The sequence below is a fragment of the Scyliorhinus torazame genome, chromosome 5, assembly GCF_047496885.1.
Source record: "Scyliorhinus torazame isolate Kashiwa2021f chromosome 5, sScyTor2.1, whole genome shotgun sequence".
Lineage (NCBI taxonomy): Eukaryota > Metazoa > Chordata > Chondrichthyes > Carcharhiniformes > Scyliorhinidae > Scyliorhinus > Scyliorhinus torazame.
This window is the reverse complement of record NC_092711.1, coordinates 96126667-96151579: the sequence shown is the minus strand read 5'-3', so window position 1 is coordinate 96151579 and position 24913 is coordinate 96126667. Positions and strand designations below refer to the sequence as shown.

At 57.2% G+C, this 24913-nt stretch overlaps 1 gene segment (V, D, J or C); it reads left to right on the top strand.

The window, feature by feature from the left end:
- Positions 1 to 24913, top strand: part of LOC140419047 (Ig heavy chain C region-like) — a 39612-nt gene that overhangs the window by 8731 nt on the left and 5968 nt on the right. Inside the window, 4 exon segments of the C gene segment in view lie at positions 19073 to 19372; positions 19576 to 19884; positions 21478 to 21786; positions 24106 to 24426. Coding sequence covers positions 19073 to 19372; positions 19576 to 19884; positions 21478 to 21786; positions 24106 to 24426 — 1239 coding nt within the window.

Genomic DNA, 24913 nt, shown 5'->3' with positions numbered 1-24913 from the left:
ATGTGCAGGTTAGGTGGATTGGCCATGATAAATTCCCTTAGTGTCCAAAATTTCCCTTAGTGTTGGGTGGGGTTACTGGGTTATGGGGATAGGGTGGCGGTGTTGACCTTGGGTAGGGTGCTCTTTCCAAGAGCCGGTGCAGACTCGATGGGTCAAATGGCCTCCTTCTGCACTGTAAATTCGATGTCTATGTCTATGTCTATGGTAGAGACCATGGCGAAGGCGGAAGGGAAAGAGTGCCCCCAGAGCACAGGCCCGCCCGCGGATTGGTGTGCCCCGATCGCGGGCCAGACCACCATGGGGGCACCCCCCGGGGCTAGATTGCCCCGCGCCCCCCTCCCCAGGACCCCGGAGCCCGCCCGCGCCACCTTGTCCCGCCGGTAAGGTAGGTGGTTTAATCTACGCCGGCATGACAGGCATTTTAGCGGCGGGACATCGGCCCATCTGGGCCGGAGAATAGCAGGGGGGTGGGGTGGGGGCACCAACCGGCGCAGCGTGATTCCCGGCCCCGCCGAATCTCCTGTGGTGGAGAATTCGGCAACTGGCGGTGGCGGGATTCACGCCAGCCCCCGGCGATTCTCCGACCCGGCAGGGGGTCGGAGAATCTCGCCCGTGCAGTCGATGCGACGCCAGTCGGAGCCGTTGAAAGACACCCCGTGGCGATCCTCCACAGTCGACCGGCCGAGTTCTGCCGAGTCCCGTCGCCGTTGTTACAACCTGGTAGCACCCAGCGGGAGCTCGGACCTGCTGCCGTGGGGGTGGGGGGGGGGGGGGGAATCAGACTCCGAGGGGCCTTCCCGACGTCCAGGCCCGCGATCGGAGGCTACCGATGGGCGGGCGCCCGCGATCTGGAGTGGCCTACCTCCTTCAGCGTGGGGATCCAGAATGTTGCACGGCGTCTGGCCCCCTGAGGGCCGCTGAATCGCTGGGCCAAGAGGGCCGTTGACGCCGGCATGAAACATTCTGGTGTTTAGGCCGTCGTCAACACATTTGGAAAATCCCGGCCAGGTTCTTTTGGAACACTCACACGTTCTCTCAGAAACACACAAACATGCCGCACATTCTGCTCTGTCACTCTCTGCCACACACAGACCACTCCAGATTGCGGTCCTGGACATCGTGGAGGCCCCCCACCCCCGGGGTCTGCCACTCTCCCCCCCCCCCTCCCCCCCCTCCCCCTCCATCACCAGTACGGCTACCGCGGGTCCAAGTCTCCGCCGCGTGGTACCAGGTTGGAACCATGCTGGCGGGACTGGCGGAACTCGGCGGGAATTCGGCCTGTGGACCGCGGAGAATCGCCACGGAGGGCCTCTTTCAATGGCCTCTTTCAATGGCCCCTGACCGGCGCCGCCGAGGCGCGAAATGTCCACGTCACAGTTGATTCTCCGACCCGGCACGGGCTCGGAGAATCCCGGCCACGGTCTCTCTCTCTCTCACACACACAAACACACTCTCTCTCTCTCTCTTCGCTCTCTCAGGCACTCACTCACATGCTCTCTACTCTCTCACACACACATCCCCTCTCACACACTCACACAGAAACTCTCTCTTGCACACTGTTTTACTCTCTTTCACACACCTCTCTCACATACACACACATACTCTCTCTCGCTCACACACACAGGAACACACATATATGCTCACATACATGTACACAGACACAATAATGGAACGCACACAAAGGGGCAAACACACAGGAACACACACATACGCTCACCACGCACACTGAGACAAACAACACAGGAACACACAGGCACTCATACTCATACACACACACGGAAACACACACACGTGCTCAGGAGCGCACACACACTCAGACAGACACACACAGGAACACACATAGGGACACATACAGATGGTCACACACACAAACACACACAGGAATCCTAGGAACACACAAGCAGGGATACACATACCCAGGAACACAGGCACACAATTTCACAGGCAGCTGATTGTGACTGTTCCTAACATCAAGGCAACTTTTGAATCAGTGTTGCATCAAGGAGCCCAAACTGCAGTCAATGGGAATCAGGGGGACAATTCATTCTGGTAGGAGTCATACCGAGAGCAAAGGTTATGGTTGGTCGTTGGAGGTCAATCATCTCAGTTCCAGGTCATCACTGCAGATGTTCCTCAAGGTCGGGTCGACCACCTTTAGCTGCTTCGTCAATGGCCTTCCACCCATCATAAATTCAGAAGTGGGGATGTTGACTCATGTTCAGCACCATTCACGACTCCGCAGTTACTGAAGCAGACCATGACTAAATGCAGCAAGATCTGGATGATATCCAGGCTTGAGGCTGACAATTAACATTCGCATAAGACAAGTGCAGGCAATGGACATCTCAAATAAGAGAAGATCGAATGATCACCCCTTGTCATTCAATGGAATTACCATCGCTGAATCTACTGCTTACCATTGACCAGAAACTGAACTGGACCAGCCATATACACTGAACTGGACCAGCTGATTGTGACTGTTCCTAACATCAAGGCAACGTTTGAATCAGTGTTGCATCAAGGAGCCCAAACTGCAGTCAATGGGAATCAGGGGGACAATTCATTCTGGTAGGAGTCATACCGAGAGCAAAGATTATGGTTGGTCGTTGGAGGTCAATCATCTCAGTTTCATTATATACACTGAACTGGACCGGCCATATACACTGAACTGGATCAGTCATATAAACTGAACAGGACCAGCCATATACACTGAATTGGACCAGCCATATAAACTGAACTGGATCAGTCATATACACTGAACTGGACCAGCCATATACACTGAACCGGACCAGTCACATAAACTGAACTGGACCAGTCATATAGACTGAACTGGACCAGCCATATAAACTGAACTGGACCAGCCATATACACTGAACTGGACCAGCCATATAAACTGACCTGGACCAGCCATACACACGTCACTGGACCAGTCATATACACTGAACTGGACCAGTCATATAAACTGAACTGGACCAGCCATATACACTGAACTGGACCAGCCATATACACTGAACTGGACCGGCCATATACACTGAACTGGACCGGCCATATACACTGAACTGGACCGGCCAGATACACTGAACTGGACCGGCCATATACACTGAACTGGATCAGTCATATACACTGAACTGGACCAGGCATATAAACTGAACTGGACCAGCCATATAAACTGAACTGGACCAGCCATATACACTGAACTGGGCCAGCCATATATACTGTGTGGCTGTGATAACAGGTCAGAGACTCGGAATCCTGCAACAAAACACCCCCTGGCGTCCCAAAGCCCGTCCACCATCTGCAAGGCACGATTCAGGAGTGTGATGGAATGCTCTCCACTTGTCTGGATGAGTGCAGCTCCAACAACACTCAAAACCTCAACATCAGCCCACTTGATTGGCACACCATCGACAACCAATCACTCCCTCGACCACTGAGGAACACTGGCAGCAGTCTATAACACCGACAACATGCTCTGCAGGAACTCGTCATGGCTCCTTAGGCAGAACCTTACAACCCCACAACAGCAGCCACCTGGACAAGGGCAGCAGATACATGGCAACACCACCAACTGGAAGTTCCCTTCAAGCCACTCATCAAATGACTTTGAAATATATCACCATACCTTCACTTTCGCTGATTCAAAATTTTCCAACAATCTCCCTAACACCACATGGACTGCAGAAGTTCAAGAAGGAAGCTCACCATCACCTTCTCAAGGGCAATTAGGGATGGAAAATAAACGCTGACCGAGCCAGGGACGCCGACATCACAAGAATGAATAAAAACACACACTATCTCTGACACAATATTAAAATAATTTTACGGTCTAAAATTCCCACTTTAAAAAGGAAAATCCATTAACTGGGAGTTGGAGGTTAATCCTCTCAACTCCAGGACATCACTGCAATAGTTCATCAAGGTAGTGTCCTGGGCCCAACCATCTTATGCTGCTTTATCAATCACCTGCCTTCCATCATAAGGTCAGAAGTGGGGATGTTTGCGGATGACTACACAATGTTCAGCACCATTTATTACTTCTCACATAATGAAGCAGTCCATGTCCAAATGCAGCAAGAGCTAGATCATAGATCATAGAAGTTACAGTGCAGGAGGAGGCTATCCGGCCAATCGAGTCTGCACCGGCCCTTACAAAGAGCACCGCACTCATGCCCACGTATCTACCCTGTCCCCGTAACCCCCACTTAATCTTTTTTGGACATTGAGGGCAATTTAGCATTGCCAATCCACCTAACCCGCACATCTTTGGACTGTGGGAGGAAACCGGAGCACCCGGGGTAAACCCACGTTTGCACGGGGAGAACGTGCAGACGCCGCACAGACAGTGATCCAAGCCGGGATTCGAACATGGGACCTTGGAGCTGGGAAGCAACTGTGCTAACCACTATGCTACCGTGCCTAGACAATATCCAGGCTTGGGCTGACAAGTGGCAAGTTACATTCGTGCCACCCAAGTGCCAGGAAATGACCACCTCCTACAAAGAGGATCTAACCATCACCCCTTGACATTCAATGGCATCACCATCGCCGAATCCCCCATAATCACATCCTGGGGTTACCATTGATCAGAAACTGAACTGGACTAGTCACATTATTACTGCGGCTACCAGGGCAGGTCAAAGGCCAGGAATCCTCCGGCGAGTAACTCACCTCCTGACCCCACGACCGCCCCCCCCCCCCACACCACCAAAGCCTGTCCACCATCTACAAGGCACAAGTCAGGAGTGTGATGGAATGCTCCCCACTTACCTGGATGAGTGCAACTCCAACAACACTCAAGAAGCTCAATACCATCCAGGACAAAGCAGCCCGCTTGATTGCTACCCCTTCCACACACATTCAAACCCTCCATCACCAATGACCAGTGGCAGCCGTGTGTGCCGTCTACAAGATGCACTGCAGTAACTCACCAAGGTTCCTAAGACAACACAGTCCAAACCCACGACCACTACCATCTAGAAGGACAAGAGCAGCAGATACTTGGAACTCCGCCACCTGAAGACGCCCCTCCAAGTCACTCACCACCCTAACTTGGAAATATATTGCTGTTCCTTCACTGTCGCTGAGGCAACATCCTGGAACTCGCTCCCTAACAGCACAGTGGGTGTACCTACATCTCAAGGCCTGCAGCGGTTCAATAAGGCAGCTCCCCACCACCTTCTGAAAGGCAATTACAATTAGGGATGGGCAATGCATGTTGGACTAACCAACGCCGCCCTCATCCCGTAAATGAATAGAAACGTCTTGCAAGAATGTTCCAGTTCTCATTGTTTTGCAAAATGAAATTACAGCGGCATTAAATCAACTGCCCAATGATCTACACTGCTGTCTGACTGTACACAGCCGGTGTTACTGAAAGTGTTAAAGCAGCTGCCCAGTGATCTACACTGCTGTCTGACTGTACACAGCCCGTGTTACTGAAAGTATTAAAGCAGCTGTCCAGTGATCTACACTGCTGTCTGACTTTACACAGCCCGTATTACTGAAAGTATTAAAGCAGCTGTCCAGTGATCTACACTGCTGTCTGACTTTACACAGCCCGTATTACTGAAAGTATTAAAGCAGCTGTCCAGTGATCTACACTGCTGTCTGACTTTACACAGCCCGTATTACTGAAAGTATTAAAGCAGCTGCCCAGTGATCTACACTGCTGTCTGACCGTACACAGCCGGTGTTACTGAAAGTATTAAAGCAGCTGCCCAGTGATCTACACTGCTGTCTGACTTTACACAGCCAGTGTTACTGAAAGTATTAAAGCAGCTGTCCAGTGATCTACACTGCTGGCTGACTTTACACAGCCCGTATTACTGAAAGTATTAAAGCAGCTGCCCAGTGATCTACACTGCTGTCTGACTTTACACAACCGGTGTTACTGAAAGTATTAAAGCAGCTGCTCAATGATCTACACTGCTGTCTGACTTTACACAGCCAGTGTCACTGAAAGTATTAAAGCAGCTGCCCAGTGATCTACACTGCTGTCTGACTGTACACAGCCGGTGTTGCTGAAAGTATTAAAGCAGCTGCCCAGTGATCTACACTGCTGTCTGACTGTACACAGCCGGTGTTACTGAAAGTATTAAAGCAGCTGTCCAGTGATCTACACTGCTGTCTGACTGTACACAGCCGGTGTTACTGAAAGTATTAAAGCAGCTGCCCGGTGATCTACACTGCTGTCTGACTTTACACAGCCGGTGTTACTGAAAGTATTAAAGCAGCTGTCCAGTGATCTACACTGCTGTCTGACTGTACACAGCCGGTGTAACTGAAAGTATTAAAACAGCTGCCCAGTGATCTACACTGCTGTCTGACTGTACACAGCCGGTGTTACTGAAAGTATTAAAGCAGCTGCCCGGTGATCTACACTGCTGTCTGACTTTACACAGCCGGTGTTACTGAAAGTATTAAAGCAGCTGCCCAGTGATCTACACTGCTGTCTGACCGTACACAGCCGGTGTTACTGAAAGTATTAAAGCAGCTGCCCAGTGATCTACACTGCTGTCTGACTGTACACAGCCGGTGTTGCTGAAAGTATTAAAGCAGCTGCCCAGTGATCTACACTGCTGTCTGACTGTACACAGCCGGTGTTACTGAAAGTATTAAAGCAGCTGCCCGGTGATCTACACTGCTGTCTGACTGTACACAGCCGGGATTACTGAAGGTATTAAAGCAGCTGTCCAGTGACCTACACAGCAGTCTGACTGTACACAGCCAGGGTTACTGAAAGTATTAAAGCAGCTGCCCAGTGATCTACACTGCAGTCTGACTGTACACAGCCGGTGTTACTCACTCACCCGCACTCACTCTCCTACCCTCACTCAGTTACTCACTCACCCACACTCACTCTCCTACCCTCACTCAGTTACTCACTCACCCGCACTCACTCTCCTACCCTCCCTCAGTTACTCACTCACCCGCACTCACTCTCCTTCCCTCACTCAGTTACTCACTCACCCACACTAACTCTCCTACCCTCACTCAGTTACTCACTCACCCACACTCACTCTCCTACCCTCACTCAGTTTCTCACTCACCCGCACTCACTCTCCTACCCTCACTCAGTTACTCACTCACCCGCACTCACGCTCCTACCCTCACTCAGTTACTCACTCACCCGCACTCACTCTCCTACCCTCACTCAGTTACTCACTCACCCGCACTCACTCTCCAACCCTCACTCAGTTACTCACTCACCCGCACTCACTCTCCTACCCTCACTCAGTTACTCGCTCACCCACACTCACTCTCCTACCCTCACTCAGTTACTCACTCACCCGCACTCACTCTCCTACCCTCACTCAGTTACTCGCTCACCCACACTCACTCTCCTACCCTCACTCAGTTTCTCACTCACCCGCACTCACTCTCCTACCCTCACTCAGTTACTCACTCACCCGCACTCACGCTCCTACCCTCACTCAGTTACTCACTCACCCGCACTCACTCTCCTACCCTCACTCAGTTACTCACTCACCCGCACTCACTCTCCAACCCTCACTCAGTTACTCACTCACCCGCACTCACTCTCCTACCCTCACTCAGTTACTCGCTCACCCTCACTCACTCTCCTACCCTCATTCAGTTACTCATTCACCCACACTCACTCTCCTACCCTCACTCAGTTACTCACTCACCCACACTCACTCTCCTACCCTCACTCAGTTACTCACTCATCCACACTCACTCTCCTACCCTCACTCAGTTACTCACTCACCCGCACTCACTCTCCTACCCTCACTCAGTTACTCACTCACCCACACTCACTCTCCTACCCTCACTCAGTTACTCACTCACCCACACTCACTCTCCTACCCTCATTTAGTTACTCACTCGCCCACACTCACTCTCCTACCCTCACTCAGTTGCTCACTCTCCCGCACTCACTCTCCTACCCTCACTCAGTTACTCACTCACCCGCACTCACTCTCCTACCCTCACTCAGTTACTCACTCACCCGCACTCACTCTCCTATGCTCACTCAGTTACTCACTCAACCGCACTCACTCTCCTATGCTCACTCAGTTACTCACTCACCCGCACTCACTCTCCTACCCTCACTCAGTTACTCACTCACCCACACTCACTCTCCTACCCTCATTGAGTTACTCACTCACCCACACTCACTCTCCTACCCTCACTCAGTTGCTCACTCTCCCGCACTCACTCTCCTACCCTCACTCAGTTACTCACTCACCCGCACTCACTCTCCTACCCTCACTCAGTTACTCACTCACCCGCACTCACTCTCCTACCCTCACTCAGTTACTCACTCACCCGCACTCACACTCCTACCCTCACTCAGTTACTCACTCACCCGCACTCACTCTCCTATGCTCACTCAGTTACTCACTCACCCACACTCAATCTCCTACCCTCACTCAGTTACTCATTCACCCACACTCACTCTCCTACCCTCACTCAGTTACTCACTCACCCGCACTTACTCTCCTACCCTCACTCAGTTACTCACTCACCCGCACTCACTCTCCTGGCCTCACTCAGTTACTCACCCACACTCACTCTCCTACCCTCAGTCAGTTACTCACTCACCCGCACTCACTCTCCTACCCTCACTCAGTTACTCACTCACCCGCACTCACTCTCCTACCCTCACTCAGTTACTCACTCACCCACACTCACTCTCCTACCCTCACTCAGTTACTCACTCACCCGCACTCACTCTCCTACCCTCACTCAGTTACTCACTCACCCACACTCACTCTCCTACCCTCACTCAGTTACTCACTCACCTGCACTCACTCTCCTACCCTCACTCAGTTACGCACTCATCCGCACTCACTCTCCTACCCTCACTCAGTTACTCACTCACCCGCACTCACTCTCCTACCCTCACTCAGTTACTCACTCACCCGCACTCACTCTCCTACCCTCACTCAGTTACTCACTCACCCGCACTCACTCTCCTACCCTCACTCAGTTACTCACTCACCTGCACTCAATCTCCTACCCTCACTCAGTTACGCACTCATCCGCACTCACTCTCCTACCCTCACTCAGTTACTCACTCACCCGCACTCACTCTCCTACCCTCACTCAGTTACTCACTCACCCACACTCACTCTCCTACCCTCACTCAGTTACTCACTCACCCGCACTCACTCTCCTACCCTCACTCAGTTCCTCACTCACCCGCACTCACTCTCCTACCCTCACTCAGTTACTCACTCACCCGCACTCAGTCTCCTACCCTCACTCAGTTACTCACTCACCCGCACTCACTCATGCCCAGGCAACCGGCAAGGGAGCATCTGCAACGAGAGAATTGGAGCGAGATTGCGGCTGCATGACACGGGATTGCCGGGACCCGGAGGAAAGTGTGGAGAGCCTGGGGGAAAAACACAGAGCCCAGAGAAAGCGCCGGAGCGGGGAGAAGAGCAAAGAGGCGGCGAAAAGGCAGAGTTGGGAATAAATGACAGAGATGCAGCGGAACGCACAGAGTGCTGCAAAAAGGCCGGAGAGGTGAAAGGAGGGGAGAGAGCAGGTGGAAAGTGCAGAGCACCGGGGTAAGGGGCAGAGAGCCGGGGTAAGGGGCAGAGAGCCGGGGTAAGGGGCAGAGAGCCGGGGGCAGAGGCAGAGAGCCGGGGGGAGTGGCAGAGAGCCGGGGGGGCAGAGAGCCGGGGGCAGAGGCAGAGAGCCGGGGGGGGGGGGGCAGAGAGCCGGGGGGGGGCAGAGAGCCGGGGGGTGGGCAGAGAGCCGGGGGGGAAGGGGCAGAGAGCCGGGGGTGGGGCAGAGAGCCGGGGGGTGGGGGCAGAGAGCCGGGGGTGCAGAGAGCCGGGGGGGAAGGGGCAGAGAGCCGGGGGGAGGGGCTGAGAGCCGGGGGGGGTGCAGGGAGCCGGGGGGGGGGGCAGAGAGCCGGGGGGGGCAGAGAGCCGGGCGGGGTGGGGCAGAGAGCCCGGGGGGGGGGGGGGGCAGAGAGCCGGGGGGGGGCAGAGAGCCGGGGGGGGCAGAGAGCCGGGGGGGGCAGAGAGCCGGGGGGGGGTCAGAGAGCCGGGGGGTCAGAGAGCCGGGTTGGGGGGGGGGGCAGAGAGCTGGGGGGGGGGGCAGAGAGCCGGGGCGGGGCAGAGAGCCGGGGGGGGGCAGAGAGGCGGGGGGGGCAGAGAGCCGGGGCGGTGGGGGCAGAGAGCCGGGCGGGGGGGGGGCAGAGAGCCGGGGGGGAAGGGCAGAGAGCCGGGGGGAGGGTCAGAGAGCCGGGGGGGGGGGCAGAGAGCCGGGGGGGGGGGTCAGAGAGCCGGGGGGGGGCAGAGAGCCTGGGGGGGGGCAGAGAGCCGGGCAAGGTGGGCAGAGAGCCGAGGGGGGTGCAGAGAGCCGGGGTGGGGGGGCCAGAGGGCCGGGGGGGGCAGAGAGCCGGGGGGGGCAGAGAGCCGGGGGGGGCAGGGAGCCGAGGGGGAAGGGGCAGAGAGCCGGGGGGGGCAGAGAGCCGGGGGGGGTGGGGGCAGAGAGCCGGGGGGGGGGCAGAGAGCCGGGGGGGAAGGGGCAGAGAGCCGGGGGGAGGGCCAGAGAGCCGGGGGGGGTGGCAGAGAGCCGGGGGGGGCAGAGAGCCGGGCGGGGGGGGGGGCAGAGAGCCCGGGGGGGCAGAGAGCCGGAGGGGGGGCAGAGAGCCGGGGGGGGGCAGAGAGCCGGGGGGGGGCAGAGAGCCGGGGGGGTGGGGGCAGAGAGCCGGGGGGGGGCAGAGAGACGTGGGGGAAGGGGCAGAGAGCCGGGGGGAGGGGCAGAGAGCCGGGGGGGCGGGTCAGAGAGCCGGGGGGGGCAGAGAGCCGTGTGGGGGCAGAGAGCCTGGGGGGGGCAGAGAGCCGGGCAGGGTGGGCAGAGAGCCGGGGGGGTGCAGAGAGCCGGGGGGGGTGCAGAGAGCCGGGGGGGGGCAGAGGGCCGGGGGGGGGGCAGAGAGCCGGGGGGGCGGGGGCAGAGAGCCGGTGGGGGGGCAGAGAGCAGGGGGGGAAGGGGCAGAGAGCCGGGGGGGCAGAGAGCCGGGGGGGGGGCAGAGAGCCGTGGGGGGGGGGCAGAGAGCCGGGGGGGAAGGGGCAGAGAGCCAGGGGGAGGGGCAGAGAGCCGGGGGGGGGCAGAGAGCCGGGGGGGGGCAGAGAGCCGGGCGGGGGGGGCAGAGAGCCGGGCGGGGGGGGGGGCAGAGAGCCCGGGGGGGGCAGAGAGCCCGGGGGGGCAGAGAGCCGGGGGGGGAAGAGAGCCGGGGGGGGGGGCAGAGAGCCGGGGGGGCAGAGAGCCGGGGGGGCAGAGAGCCGGGGGGGGGGCAGAGAGCCGGGGGGGCAGAGAGCCGGGGGGGCAGAGAGCCGGCGGGAGCAGAGAGCCGGGGGGGGGCAGAGAGCCGGGGGGGCGCAGGGGCAGAGAGCCGGGGGGGGGGCAGAGAGCCGGCGGGGGCAGAGAGACGGGGGGGGCGGGGGCAGAGAGCCGGGGGGGGGGGGTCAGAGAGCATGGGGGGGGCAGAGAGCCGGGGGGGGTGCAGAGAGCCGGGGGGGTGCAGAGAGCCGGGGGGGGCAGAGAGCCGGGGGGGGCAGAGAGCCGGGGGGGGCAGAGAGCCGGGGGGGCAGAGAGTCGGGTGGGGGCAGAGAGCCGGGGGGAGCAGAGAGCCGGGGGAGTGCAGAGAGCCGGGGGGGGGGGCAGAGAGCGGGGGGGGGGCAGAGAGCCGGGGGGGGGGGCAGAGAGCCGGGGGGGGGGCAGAGAGCCGGGGGGGGGGGCAGAGAGCCGGGGGGTGGGCAGAGAGCCGGGGGGGGCAGAGAGCCGGGGGGGGCAGAGAGCCGGGGGGGGGGCAGAGAGCCGTGGGGGGGGGGGCAGAGAGCCGGGGGGGGGGCAGAGAGCCGGGGGTGGCAGAGAGCCGGGGGGGGCAGAGAGCCGGGGAGACCAGAGAGCCGGGGGGACCAGAGAGCCGGGGGAGGGGTGGAGAGCCGGGGGGGGGCAGAGAGCCGGGGGGGGGGAGAGAGCCGGGGGGGGGCAGAGAGCCCGGGGGGGGGCAGAGAGCCGGGGGGGGGGCAGAGAGCCGGGGGGGGGGGGTCAGCGAGCCGGGGGGAGGGCAGAGAGCGGGGGGGGGGGGGCAGAGAGCCGGGGGAGGCAGGGGGGGGCAGGGGGGAGCAGGGGGGGGCAGAGAGCCGGGGGGGGGGCAGGGAGCCGGGTGGGGGGCAGAGAGCCGGGGGGGGCAGAGAGCCGGGGGGGGGCAGTGCTCCGGGGGGGCGGGCAGAGAGCCGGGGGGGGGCAGAGAGCCGGGGGGGGAGTGCAGAGAGCCGGGGGCGGGGGGGGGGTGAGTGCAGAGAGCCGGGGGCGGGGGGGGGGTGAGTGCAGAGAGCCGGGGGCGGGGGGAGGAAGTGCAGAGAGCAGGAGGCGGGGGAGTGCAGAGAGCCGGGGGGGGTGTTGCAGAGAGCCGGGGGGGGGGGGTTGCAGTGAGCCGGGGGGAGGGGGGTTGCAGTGAGCCGAGTGGGGGGGTTGCAGAGAGCCGGGGGGGGGTGGGGAGTGCAGAGAGCCGGGGGGGGGGGGGGTGAGTGCAGAGAGCGGGGGGGGGGGGGACTGCAGAGAGGGGGGGGGAGTGCAGGTAGCGGCGGGGAGGGGGGGGGGGAAGTGCAGAGAGCGGGGGGGGAGTGCAGAGAGCCGGGGGGGGGGGGCTAGTGCAGGAAGCCGGGGGGGTTGGAGCGCAGAGAGCCAGGGGCGAGGGGGGAGAGTGCAGAGAGCCGTTGGGTGGGGGCTAGTGCAGAGAGCCGTTGAGGGGGGGGGGGGGGCTAGTGCAGAGAGCCGGGGACGGGGGGGAGTGCAGAGCGCCGGGGGCGGGGGGAGTGCAGAGAGCCGGGGGGGGGGGACTGCAGAGAACCGGGAGCAGGGGGGGGAGGGGAGTGCAGAGAGCCGGGGGGGGGGGAGTGCCGAGAGCCGGGGGGGGGGTGGAGTGCAGAGAGCCAGGGGCGGGGGGGGGGAGAGCGCAGAGAGCCGGTGGGGGTGGGGGGGGGCTAGTGCAGAGAGCCGGGCGCGGGGGGGGGAGTGCAGAGAGCCGGGGGCCGAGGTGGGGGGGGGGGTGAGTGCAGAGGGCGGGGGGGGGGGTGAGTGCAGAGGGCGGGGGGGGGGTCTGCAGAGAGCGGGGGGGGGGGGTGCAGGGAGCGGCGGGGGGGGAAGTGCAGAGAGCGGGGTGGGGGAGTGCAGAGAGCCGGGGGCCGGGGGGGGGGGGTGAGTGCAGAGAGCCGGGAGGGAGTGCAGAGAGCCGTGGCGGGGGGTGGGGGGGATGGAGTGCAGAGAGCCGGGGGCGGGGGGGAGTGCGGAGAGTCGGGGGCGGGGGGGGGGGGTGCATAGAGCGGGGGGGGGGGGGAGACAAGAGAGCGGAGGGGGGGGTGCAGAGAGCGGGGGGGGGGGAGTGCATAGAGCGGGGGGGGGGGAAGTGCATAGAGCGGGGGGGGCGGAATGCAGAGAGCGCGGGGGGGGGGGAGTGCAGGGAGCGCTGGGGGGGAAGTGCAGAGAGCGGGGGGGTCATATGCAGAGACCGGGGGGGGGGGAGTGCAGGGTGCGGCGTGGGGAAGTGCAGAGAGCGGCGGGGGGAATTGCAGAGAGCGGGGGGGGGAGTGCAGAGAGCGGAGGGGGGAGGGGAGTGCAGAGAGGGGGGGGGGGAAGTGCAGAGAGCGGGGGGGGGGGAGTGCAGAGAGCGGCGTGGGGAAGTGCAGAGAGCGGGGGGGGGAGTGCAGAGAGCGGGAGGGGGCGTGCAGAGAGCGTGGAGGGGGGCAGAGAGCGATGGGGGGCACAGAGCGGGGGGGGGGAGTGCAGAGAGAGGAGGGGGTTGGCAGAGCGCGGGGGGGGGGGTGGCAGAGAGCAGAGGGTGGCAGTGAGCTGGGGGGGTGGGGGGAGTGCAGAGAGCCGTGTGGCCGGGGAGAGCAGCCGGCCGGAGTGACTGCAGAGAGCCGGGAGCGGGGAGGAGAGCAGAGAGCCGGGCGGGCGGGGGCGGGGGAGGGGGGGGGGGGGGAGAGCAGAGAGCCGGAGGGCGAGTGCAGAGTGCCGGGCGGGGGGGTTGCAGTGAGCCGGGGGGGGGGGGGGGTTGCAATGAGCCGAGTGGGGGGGTTGCAGAGAGCCGGGGGGGGTGGGGAGTGCAGAGAGCCGGGGGGGGGGGTGAGTGCAGAGAGCGGGGGGGGGGGGGACTGCAGAGAGGGGGGGGAGTGCAGGTAGCGGCGGGGAGGGGGGGGGGAAGTGCAGAGAGCGGGGGGGGAGTGCAGAGAGCCGGGGGGGGGGGGCTAGTGCAGGAAGCCGGGGGGGTTGGAGCGCAGAGAGCCAGGGGCGAGGGGGGAGAGTGCAGAGAGCCGTTGGGTGGGGGCTAGTGCAGAGAGCCGTTGCGGGGGGGGGGGGGCTAGTGCAGAGAGCCGGGGACGGGGGGGAGTGCAGAGCGCCGGGGGCGGGGGGAGTGCAGAGAGCCGGGGGGGGGGGGGGAATGCAGAGAACCGGGAGCAGGGGGGGGAGGGGAGTGCAGAGAGCCGGGGGGGGGGGGAGTGCCGAGAGCCGGGGGGGGGGGTGGAGTGCAGAGAGCCAGGGGCGGGGGGGGGGAGAGCGCAGAGAGCCGGTGGGGGTGGGGGGGGGGGCTAGTGCAGAGAGCCGGGCGCGGGGGGGGAGTGCAGAGAGCCGGGGGCCGAGGTGGGGGGGGGGTGAGTGCAGAGGGCGGGGGGGGTGAGTGCAGAGGGCGGGGGGGGGGGTCTGCAGAGAGCGTGGGGGGGTGCAGGGAGCGGCGGGGGGGGAAGTGCAGAGAGCGGGGTGGGGGAGTGCAGAGAGCCGGGGGCCGGGGGGGGGGGGGGGGTGAGTGCAGAGAGCCGGGAGGGAGTGCAGAGAGCCGTGGCGGGGGGTGGGGGGGATGGAGTGCAGAGAGCCGGGGGCGGGGGGGAGTGCGGAGAGTCGGGGGCGGGGGGGGGGGTGCATAGAGCGGGGGGGGGGAGAGCAGAGAGCGGAGGGGGGGGGTGCAGAGAGCGGGGGGGGGAGTGCATAGAGCGGGGGGGGGAAGTGCATAGAGCGGGGGGGCGGAATGCAGAGAGCGCGGGGGGGGGGGAGTGCAGGGAGCGCTGGGGGGGAAGTGCAGAGAGCGGGGGGGTCATATGCAGAGACCGGGGGGGGGGGGAGTGCAGGGTGCGGCGTGGGGAAGTGCAGAGAGCGGCGGGGGGAATTGCAGAGAGCGGGGGGGGAGTGCAGAGAGCGGAGGGGGGAGGGGAGTGCAGAGAGGGGGGGGAAGTGCAGAGAGCGGGGGGGGGGAGTGCAGAGAGCGGCGTGGGGAAGTGCAGAGAGCGGGGGGGGGGAGTGCAGAGAGCGGGAGGGGGCGTGCAGAGAGCGTGGAGGGGGGCAGAGAGCGATGGGGGGCACAGAGCGGGGGGGGGGGAGTGCAGAGAGAGGAGGGGGTTGGCAGAGCGCGGGGGGGTTGGCAGAGAGCAGAGGGTGGCAGTGAGCTGGGGGGGTGGGGGGAGTGCAGAGAGCCGTGTGGCGGGGGAGAGCAGCCGGCCGGAGTGACTGCAGAGAGCCGGGAGCGGGGAGGAGAGCAGAGAGCCGGGCGGGCGGGGGCGGGGGAGGGGGGGGGGGAGAGCAGAGAGCCGGGGGGCGAGTGCAGAGTGCCGGGGGGGGGTGGGAGTGCAGAGTGCCGGGGGGGGGGAGTGCAGAGAGCCGGGGGGGGGGGAGTGCAGAGAGCCGGGGGGGGGGGAGTGCAGAGAGCCGGGGGGTGGGGGGGGGGATTGCAGAGAGCCAGGGGCGGGGGGGAGTGCAGAGAGCCGGGGGCGGGGGGAGTGCAGAGAGCCGGGCCGTGGGGGGGGGGGGGGGTGGAGAGCAGAGCGCCGGGCCGGGGGGGGGGCGGAGAGCAAAGAGCCGGGCCGGGGGGGGGGCGGAGAGCAGAGAGCCGGGGCGGGGGGGGGGGTAGTGCAGAGAGCCGCGGGCAGGGGGAGTGCAGAGAGCCGGGGGTGGGAGGGGGGGGAGTGCAGAGAGCCAGGGGCGCGGGGGGGGGGGTGTGCAGAGAACCGGGGGGGTGGCTAGTGCAGAGAGCCGGGGGCGGGGGGAGCGCAGAGAGCCGGGGTCCGAGGGGGGGGGGTGCAGAGAGCCGGGTGGGAGTGTAGAGAGCCGTGGGGGGGGGGGAGAGTTGCAGTGAGCAGGGAGCGGGGGGGGGGGGGGAGTGCAGAGAGGGGGGGGAGTGCAGGTAGCGGCGGGGAGGGGGGAGGAAGTGCAGAGAGCGGGGGGGGAGTGCAGAGAGCCGGGGGGGGGGGCTAGTGCAGGAAGCCGGGGGGGTTGGAGCGCAGAGAGCCAGGGGCGAGGGGGGAGAGTGCAGAGAGCCGTTGGGTGGGGGCTAGTGCAGAGAGCCGTTGGGGGGGGGGGGGGGCTAGTGCAGAGAGCCGGGGACGGGGGGGAGTGCAGAGCGCCGGGGGGGAGGGGGGTGGTGGGAGGAGTGGAGAGAGCCGCGGGGGGAGGGTGGGAGTGCAGAGAGCCGCGGGGGGAGGGTGGGAGTGCAGAGAGCCGGGGGGGTGGGGGGTGTAGTGCAGAGAGCCGGGGGGGGGAGGGGGTGTAGTGCAGAGAGCCGGGGGGGGGGGGGAGTGCAGAGAGCTGGGGGCGTGGGGGCGTGGGGGTGCAGAGAGCCAGGGGGACAGCACAAAACCGGTGGAAGGCACAGACAACCGGGGGAAGAGCAGAGAGCCGGGCGGAACTGCAGAGAGCTGGGGGAAGGTGCAGAGAGCCGGTTGAAGGCACAGACAGCCGGGAGAAGAGCGAGACCGGGAGACGTGCAGAGAGCTGCGAGTAGGTGCAGAGGGCCATGGAAACTGCAGAGAGCCGCTGGAAGTCGCAGAGAATCGGTGGAAGTGTAGAGAGCCAGGGGAAGTGCAGAGAGCCAGAAGAAAGTCCAGAGAGTGGGCGATAAGCGATAAGAATCGGGCTAAAGCTCTCAGTGCCGGCGAAAAGCTCAAAGAGTCCGCGGAAATTGTCAGGAGCCGCAAATGCCCGAAGAACTGGGAAAAGTGCAGCACACATGGGGAAAGCACAAAGAGCAGGAAGAAAATGCAGCTTCGTGGGAAATTGCAGAGATGCTGAAAAAAACGCAGAGAGATGGGGGAACGCACAGAGAGCGCGGGGTTGGGGGATTGCAGACAGCCCGGAATCGGTGACAGGCGGAGTGCGGAGTTAACACCACAATCAGCACAGCCAGGATCTTAATAAATGGGGAAGGAGGTTCGATGGACCGAATGGCCGACTCCTGCTGTTGATGTGCATGATCCTGAAATTAGAGAATATGGCAGTTACTCAATTTCTAGTGTTATTATAATTATATAAATGTGCATTCCGAAGGTGTTTTTGAAGCAAGATCACTATTCTCCGGTTTGGGGAGTGGGGGAAGTGACTTGGCCAGAGGAGGGGGCATCAGTCAGTTTGAACAAAGGCAATTTCCAAACGGCAATGATATAAATGAAGAGACAACTTGTTTATCACAAAGTGCTGTTGATTGTGACGTACACAGCTCAGTTAGCTGGATTGTGACGTGCACAGCATAGTCAGCTGGATTGTGACGTACACAGCTCAGTTAGCTGGACTGTGACGTACACAGCTCAGTTAGCTGGACTGTGACGTACACAGCTCAGTTAGCTGGATTGTGACGTACACAGCTCAGTTAGTTGAATGGTGACGTACACAGCTCAGTTAGCTGGACTGTGACGTACACAGCTCAGTTAGCTGGATTGTGACGTGCACAGCATAGTCAGCTGGATTGTGACGTACACGGCTCAGTTAGCTGGATTGTGACGTACACAGCTCAGTTAGCTGGATTGTGACGTACACAGCTCAGTGAGCTGGATTGTGACGTACACAGCTCAGTTAGCTGGACTGTGACGTACACAGCTCAGTTAGCTGGACTGTGACGTACACAGCTCAGTTAGCTGGATTGTGACGTACACAGCTCAGTTAGTTGAATGGTGACGTACACAGCTCAGTTAGCTGGACTGTGACGTACACAGCTCAGTTAGCTGGACTGTGACGTACACAGCTCAGTTAGCTGGATTGTGACGTGCACAGCATAGTCAGCTGGATTGTGACGTACACAGCTCAGTTAGCTGGACTGTGACGTCCACAGCTCAGTTAGCTGGACTGTGACGTACACAGCTCAGTTAGCTGGATTGTGACGTACACAGCTCAGTTAGCTGGATTGTGACGTACACAGCTCAGCTAGCTGGATTGTGACGTACACAGCTCAGTTAGCTGGATTGTGACGTACACAGCTCAGTTAGCTGGATTGTGACGTACACAGCTCAGTGAGCTGGATTGTGACGTACACAGCTCTGTTAGCTGCATTGTGACATACACAGCTCAGTTAGCTACATTGTGACGTACACAGCTCAGTTAGCTGGATTGTGACATACACAGCTCAGTTAGCTGCATTGTGACGTACACAGCTCAGTTAGCTGAATGGTGACGTACACAGCTCAGTTAGCTGGACTGTGACGTACACAGCTCAGTTAGCTGGATTGTGACGTACACAGCTCAGTTAGCTGGATTGTGACGTACACAGCTCAGTTAGCTGGATTGTGACGTACACAGCTCAGTTAGCTGGACGGCTGGTTCGTGATGAAGAGCTATACCAATAGCGCGAGTTCAATTGCTGTACCGGCTGAGGTTATTCATAAAGACCCCCATTCTCAACCTTACCCCTCGCCTGAGGTGTGGTGATTCTCCGGTTAAATCACCACCAGTCAGCTCTCAAAAGGAGAGAGCAGTCTCCCGGACTATGGCGATATTTACATTTTATTTTACATGGTGGCTGAAATAATGGGAAACCCCCTCTGCTCCTCTCATTCAATCCAATGAAAGTTACACCATTCAGATGGATGGCATCAAAATGACATTTTTGTCATGTGACAGAGACTGAGAAAGTGATGTGAGTTTCTAAAGAGACAAAAATATTGGTGATTGACAAACGATAGCACTAATACGAGCTTAAATGTGGATGTGGGATTTAATGGGAAAATGCTGGGATAAGCTCATAGTTCTACTCATCTTTGAAATATATGGTTACTTACAAATCACAAATACCAGATTCTAACTTGTTGAATGGATCATTCTCTCCCAGCGACACCGTCTGCGTCCAATTTATACAGCCTAGTCACCTCCTGTCAGCATCACAACACCGACGGCTCCGTGACCTACGGCTGCTTGGCAATGGACTACTCCCCAGAAATCTCCAGCCTTACCTGGAAGAAAGATGGGCAGCCGATCACCACTGGAGTTATGAAATACCGGTCAGTGAGAAACAAGAAGGGAACCTACACCCTGAGCAGCCAGTTAACCATCGCCGAGTCAGAGGGGGGATGCAACAAAATCAGCTGTGAAGTTCGACACAGCGGCTCAGACAAGAGCATTGGAATTACATGTAAGTGTTGTGGAACCTGTGAGAAATAGAAAATCTGTGATAATCATGTATAGGATATTGGATATAACCCATTTTAATACTCTTCATATTCCTGATCCCTGGGAAATCCAGCTTCGTGTCTATTGACCACAATTTTAAAGCATATGAGCTCATTTTGTTTATCCATTTGTTCTGCAAGAAATATCTAATTGTGTTTCTTGAAGGTCCCAGAATTTACACTCCAAATGTTCTCCTCACCGTGAGTTCCAGTGAAGAAATCAGAAGACAGGAATTTGCAACCATGGTCTGTTCAATCAACGATTTCCAGCCAAAGTCAATGACGGTGAAGTGGCTGAAGAATGGACAACCCATGGGTTCAGGAATTGTCACATCTCCCGCCTGTGAAGTGAACGGGAACTTCTCGGTGAGCAGTCGGCTGACCGCCTCCGCCAGGGAATGGTTCAGCAAAGCAGTCTATACCTGCCAGGTCACTCATCAAAAGGTCACCCAAAGTCGAAACCTCACCGCGTCTGGTAAGTGACACAAACAGAGGAAACTGTAAATCATCCTGCACTCTGATGTTAGACCATAATACAATAAGACCATAAGACATAGGAGCAGAATTAGCCCACTCGGCCCATTGAGGTCTGCTCTGCTATTCAATCATGGCTGATGTTTTTTCATTCCCATTGTGCTGCCTTCTCTCCATAAACCCTGATCCCATATTAATCAAGAATCTATCTATCCATGTCTTAATGACACTCAGTGGTTTGGCCTCCACAGCCTTCTGCGGCAAAGAGTTCCATAGATTCACCAGCCTCTGGCTGAAGAAATTCCTCCTATCTGTTTTAATGGATCGTCCCTTTAGTCTGAGATGGTGTCCTCTGGTTCTAGTTTTGCCAACAACTGGAAACATCCTCTCCACGTTCACTATATCCACGCATCGCAGTGTCCTCTAAGCTTCAATAAGATTCCCCCTCATCCTTCTAAACTCCAACGAGTACAGGCCCAGAGTCCTCAGCGGTTTCTCATAGGACAAGTTCTTCATTCCAGGGGTCGTTCTTGTGAACCTCTTCTGGACCCTTTCCAAGGCCAGCACATCCTTCCTTAGGTACGGGGCCCAAACCTGCTCACAATACTCCAAACTGACCAGAGCCTTATACAGCCTTAGAAGTACATTCCTGGTCTTGTATTCTGGCCCTCTTGACATGAATGCTAACATTGCATTTGCCTTCTTAACTGCCGATTGAACCTGCATTTCAACCTTAAGAGAATCGTGAACAAGGACTCCGAAGTCCCTATGTGCTTCTGATTTCCTAAGCATTTCCCCATTTAGAAAATAGTTTATGCCTAAATTCCTCCTCCCAAAGTGCATAACCTGACACTTTTCCACATTGTATTTCATTTGCCACTTTACTGCCCACTCTCCTAGCTTCTCCAAATCCTTCTGCAGCCCCCTTGCTTCCTCACTACTACCTGCCCCTCTACAGATCTTTGTATCATCTGCAAACTTGGCAGCATGCTTTAATTTTCTTCTTCCAGATCAGCAATGTTAATCCAAATCAGGATTTACTGCAGTTACAAAACACAGAAAAACTTCTAATTTATTGCCATGCAGTTTGTGTTTCATTCTGATGTAAGAGGTGCACACGGTTGCTCACCATTTAGCATTTTACCAGTACAGAAATAAATGCATCCCACTGATGTGAAGTAATTTAATAGTGAAGTGGCCTTGATATCAGCTTTATCCTGAGGCAGCTGATTATGTTTGAGAGGCAGTGGCCCTTTACTGATAACAGCTCCGTAGATAAAGCGTTGAACCGTCCATCCAACCTATTTAGAAATCAGTGTTCAGTACTGCGTTCCTGAGATCAGGAATGGAATATTTGTATTGGGAATGCTGCAATGCTGATTCATTAGAATGATATCGGGACTAACTGTATTTCACAATGAGAATAGTTTTCACAAACCAAGCTGGTTTTCCACTGTGTGAGGTAGATTAAAGGCGAGCATTACAGGCTAATATTTCAAAGTTGATCTATTCCCATTGAGTGACTGAAAGAGGAATACTGCTGCCCTTATTTTGAAGATGAAACTTGGGTTAATTTTCATGTTTTCATTCACAGACCCTTCCGTTTGCACCGATGCCTCAGTAACAATACTGCCACCACCAATAGAACAGGTCTTACTGGAGGTGACTGTAACCTTAACCTGCGTCATTTCGAATGCTCCTTATGGAGTCAGTGTGTCCTGGAGTGAAGCAAAGAAGCCGCTGAAATCAGAGATTGCTGACCAGCCTGGGGAAGATACTGAGAGCGTGGTCAGCAAATTAAACATTTCGACACAAGCCTGGCTGAGTGGGGCTGTGTTTGACTGTGTGGCGAGCCATCGGGACCTGCCAACTCCTTTAAGAATTTCAATTCACAAAAAAATAGGTGAGTGGTGAGATTGAAGCAATAAGTGAGCCATTGTGTCTATTTCTAGTGTCAGTGCAGCGGTCTGTAGTTAGCATTCAGTGTATTTATGGTCCATTCTGATTGGTAATTCGATTAACTACATACTCTGGGCCTTTACAGTTTAAGGGGGAAATTGATATGCAGATGAATGAACAATGAACTAAAAGCAGTGATATTGGGATAGATGGAGCGAGACCAATTGCCATACGACTTACGTGCAGATGTAAGCTATTGGGCCCATCAAAACCTGTCCAGTCTTCAGTGAGATCACGACTTGCCTGATGAGATAATCTGCAACTCCTCTTCCTGCCTCATCCCCATATCTTTTGACGCCCTTCGTGATTTCAAATACGTCTCTCTCAACTTTGAACATACTGAGCAACCCAGAATCTACAGCCCCCTGCGTTAAATAATTTCACATGTTCACTACCCTCTGAGAGAGCAAATTCCTGCTAATCTCTGTCTTAGGGGGGCGAACATTAACTTTGCGATCATTCACTCTGGTCCTCGACGCTCCCAGAAGGGAAAACAACCTCTCAGCTTCTATCCTACGAAGCTCCCTGAGAATGTTTCATGTCTCAATTAGGTCGCCTTCATTCTTCTGAACTCCAATAAGTACAAGCCAACCTCTCCTCATAAGAAAATCCCTCTATACTCGCGAGCAACCTCGTGGTCCTTCTCTGGACTGGCCTCAAAACCAAAATGTCATCCTTAGATAAGAGCACTCAAACTATTCAAAGTATAACGGGTGTAATCTAACTAGGGCCTTGTATTGTTTTAGCATAAATCCCCCATTTTATATATTATATTCCCTTTGAAATAAAGATCAACATATACTTGTCTTCCCTAATACCTGCAGAATTGCTTTTTGTGATTTCTGCACGAGGACCCCCAAATCCTTTGTCACTTCAGTTTTCTACAGTCTTTCTCCATCTAAATACTATTCCGTTATGTTCTTCCTCCTACTGAAGTGTCTAACCTCACATTTCCCTGCATTATGTTCCATCTGGCAAGTTTTTGCTCAGTAACGTTAGCTGTATCTGTCCTGTACAAATCATAGAATTGACGGCATGGAGACAGGCCCTTCGGCCCATACTGGTCCATGCCAACCAAAAAGCCCATCTAAGCTAACCCAATCTCCCTGCATTTGGCCCATATCCAACTAAACGTTTCCTATCCATGTATCTGTCCAAATGCCTTTTAAAAGTTGTCAATGTTCCTGCCTCAACCACTTTCTCCGGCAGCTCATTCCACATACGTACCATTCTCTGTGTAAAGAAAGTTGCTCATCAGGTTCCATTAATTCTTTCCCTTCTTAACTTAAACTTATGCCCTCTAGTTATCGATTCCCCAACCCTGGGAATAACACTGAGTGCATTCACCCTATCCATACCTCTTATGATATTATGCACCTCTGTAAGATCACCCCTTCGTCTCCTACGCTCAAAAGAAAAAGTCCTCGCCTGTCCAATCTCTTCCCATAACTCAGTCCCTTGAGTCCTGGCAACATCCTTGTAAATCTCTCTGCACCCTCTCCAGTTTAATAACATCTTTCCTCTCGTACGACGACTAAAGCTGAACACAATACTCCAGCTGCGGCCTCACCAATGTCCTGTGCAACTGCAACATAAATTCCCAACTTCTATACTCAATGCCCTGACTGACGAAGGCCCTCTGTAGATTTTGTGTCACCTCACCACTTGCCTTTCTACCTATTTCTGCATCTGCAGACATGGCACTAGTGCATTCACTTGTTAAACACAGTTTTGAAATTTATGTATATTACTTTACTGGCTCCCCTTTCTCTGGCCTGCTCGTTTTCATCTCAAAGAATTGCAATACATTTGTCAGGCATGATTTATCTTTCACAAAGCCGTGCTGACGCTACATAATTATATTCTGTATGTCTACATGCTCAGCTACTAAGGCCACTGGCCTATACTTACCTGTTTTTAACTCCCTCCATTTTGAATAAGTGTATTACACTGGCAGTTTTCCACTCCTCTGGCGTCAGTTAGGAGAAGCCTGGTGTGGAGCTTATACACCAGCACAGAACAGTTGGGCCGAATGGCCTATTTCCCTGCGGTACACTTTCTGAAACTTTCGAATCCAACATCCGTAAATTCTCAGGGAAAATGCTTGTGTCCACCTCAGCTCCGAGCTGGGAAACCGGACAGATCCCAAAGTGGAAAATGAAAACCTTTAAAATCCAACGCAAAACACATTTCTCTCACATAAGCAGTTCAATTGTTTCCGGAATTCTCCGTTTTATTGACATTTATTGTACATTTTGTGCAGATCCCAATCCGCGGGAACCGTCTGTCTCTGTCCTCCTGCCCTCGGCTGAAGCTCAAAGATTCGTCTCCCTCAGCTGCTTAGTGAGAGGTTTCTCCCCCAGAGAGATTTTCGTCAAGTGGACCGTCAATGACAAGCCGGTGAATCCCGGGAACTACAAGAACACCGAGGTGATGGCGGAGAACGGCAATAGCTCCTTCTTCATGTACAGCCTGTTATCCATTGCAGCGGAGGAGTGGGCCAGCGGCGCTTCTTACTCCTGTGTGGTGGGACATGAAGCCATCCCCTTGAAGATCATCAACAGAACGGTTGATAAATCCAGCGGTAAACCCAGTTTTGTGAACATTTCCCTCGCTCTGATGGACACCGTTAATTCATGTCAATGAGAATCTATCTATTGTATTTCGAACTAAAATAAAAATAATAAAGTTTTTTCCTCCAATTGTGATTTAAATACACAGCCGCTTAATTAATGGTGCTTCCACTTTGCTGATGTCAGATCTGTTCAATGATACCCGGCTTTCTACAGGTCTCGGCCCCAAGTCTGATACAACCTGTGCTCACAGCTCAGAAACACCCTGGGTTAGAGACAGAGTAAAACTCATTCATCACAGGATTCAGCAAAATATCTTCATTGACTTTTCTCCCGCTGAGGAGAAATCGGACAATTCCCCATTTCAGGCAAACAAACCCATCACATTTACATCTCGGTGTTCCTGCTTCTCCCATTGTCCATCTCTTTAAAATTAATGTCAGATTTAAGTTGCTGTATCACATCCACTGGGAACTGGATTGAGTGGATTGCCCATTC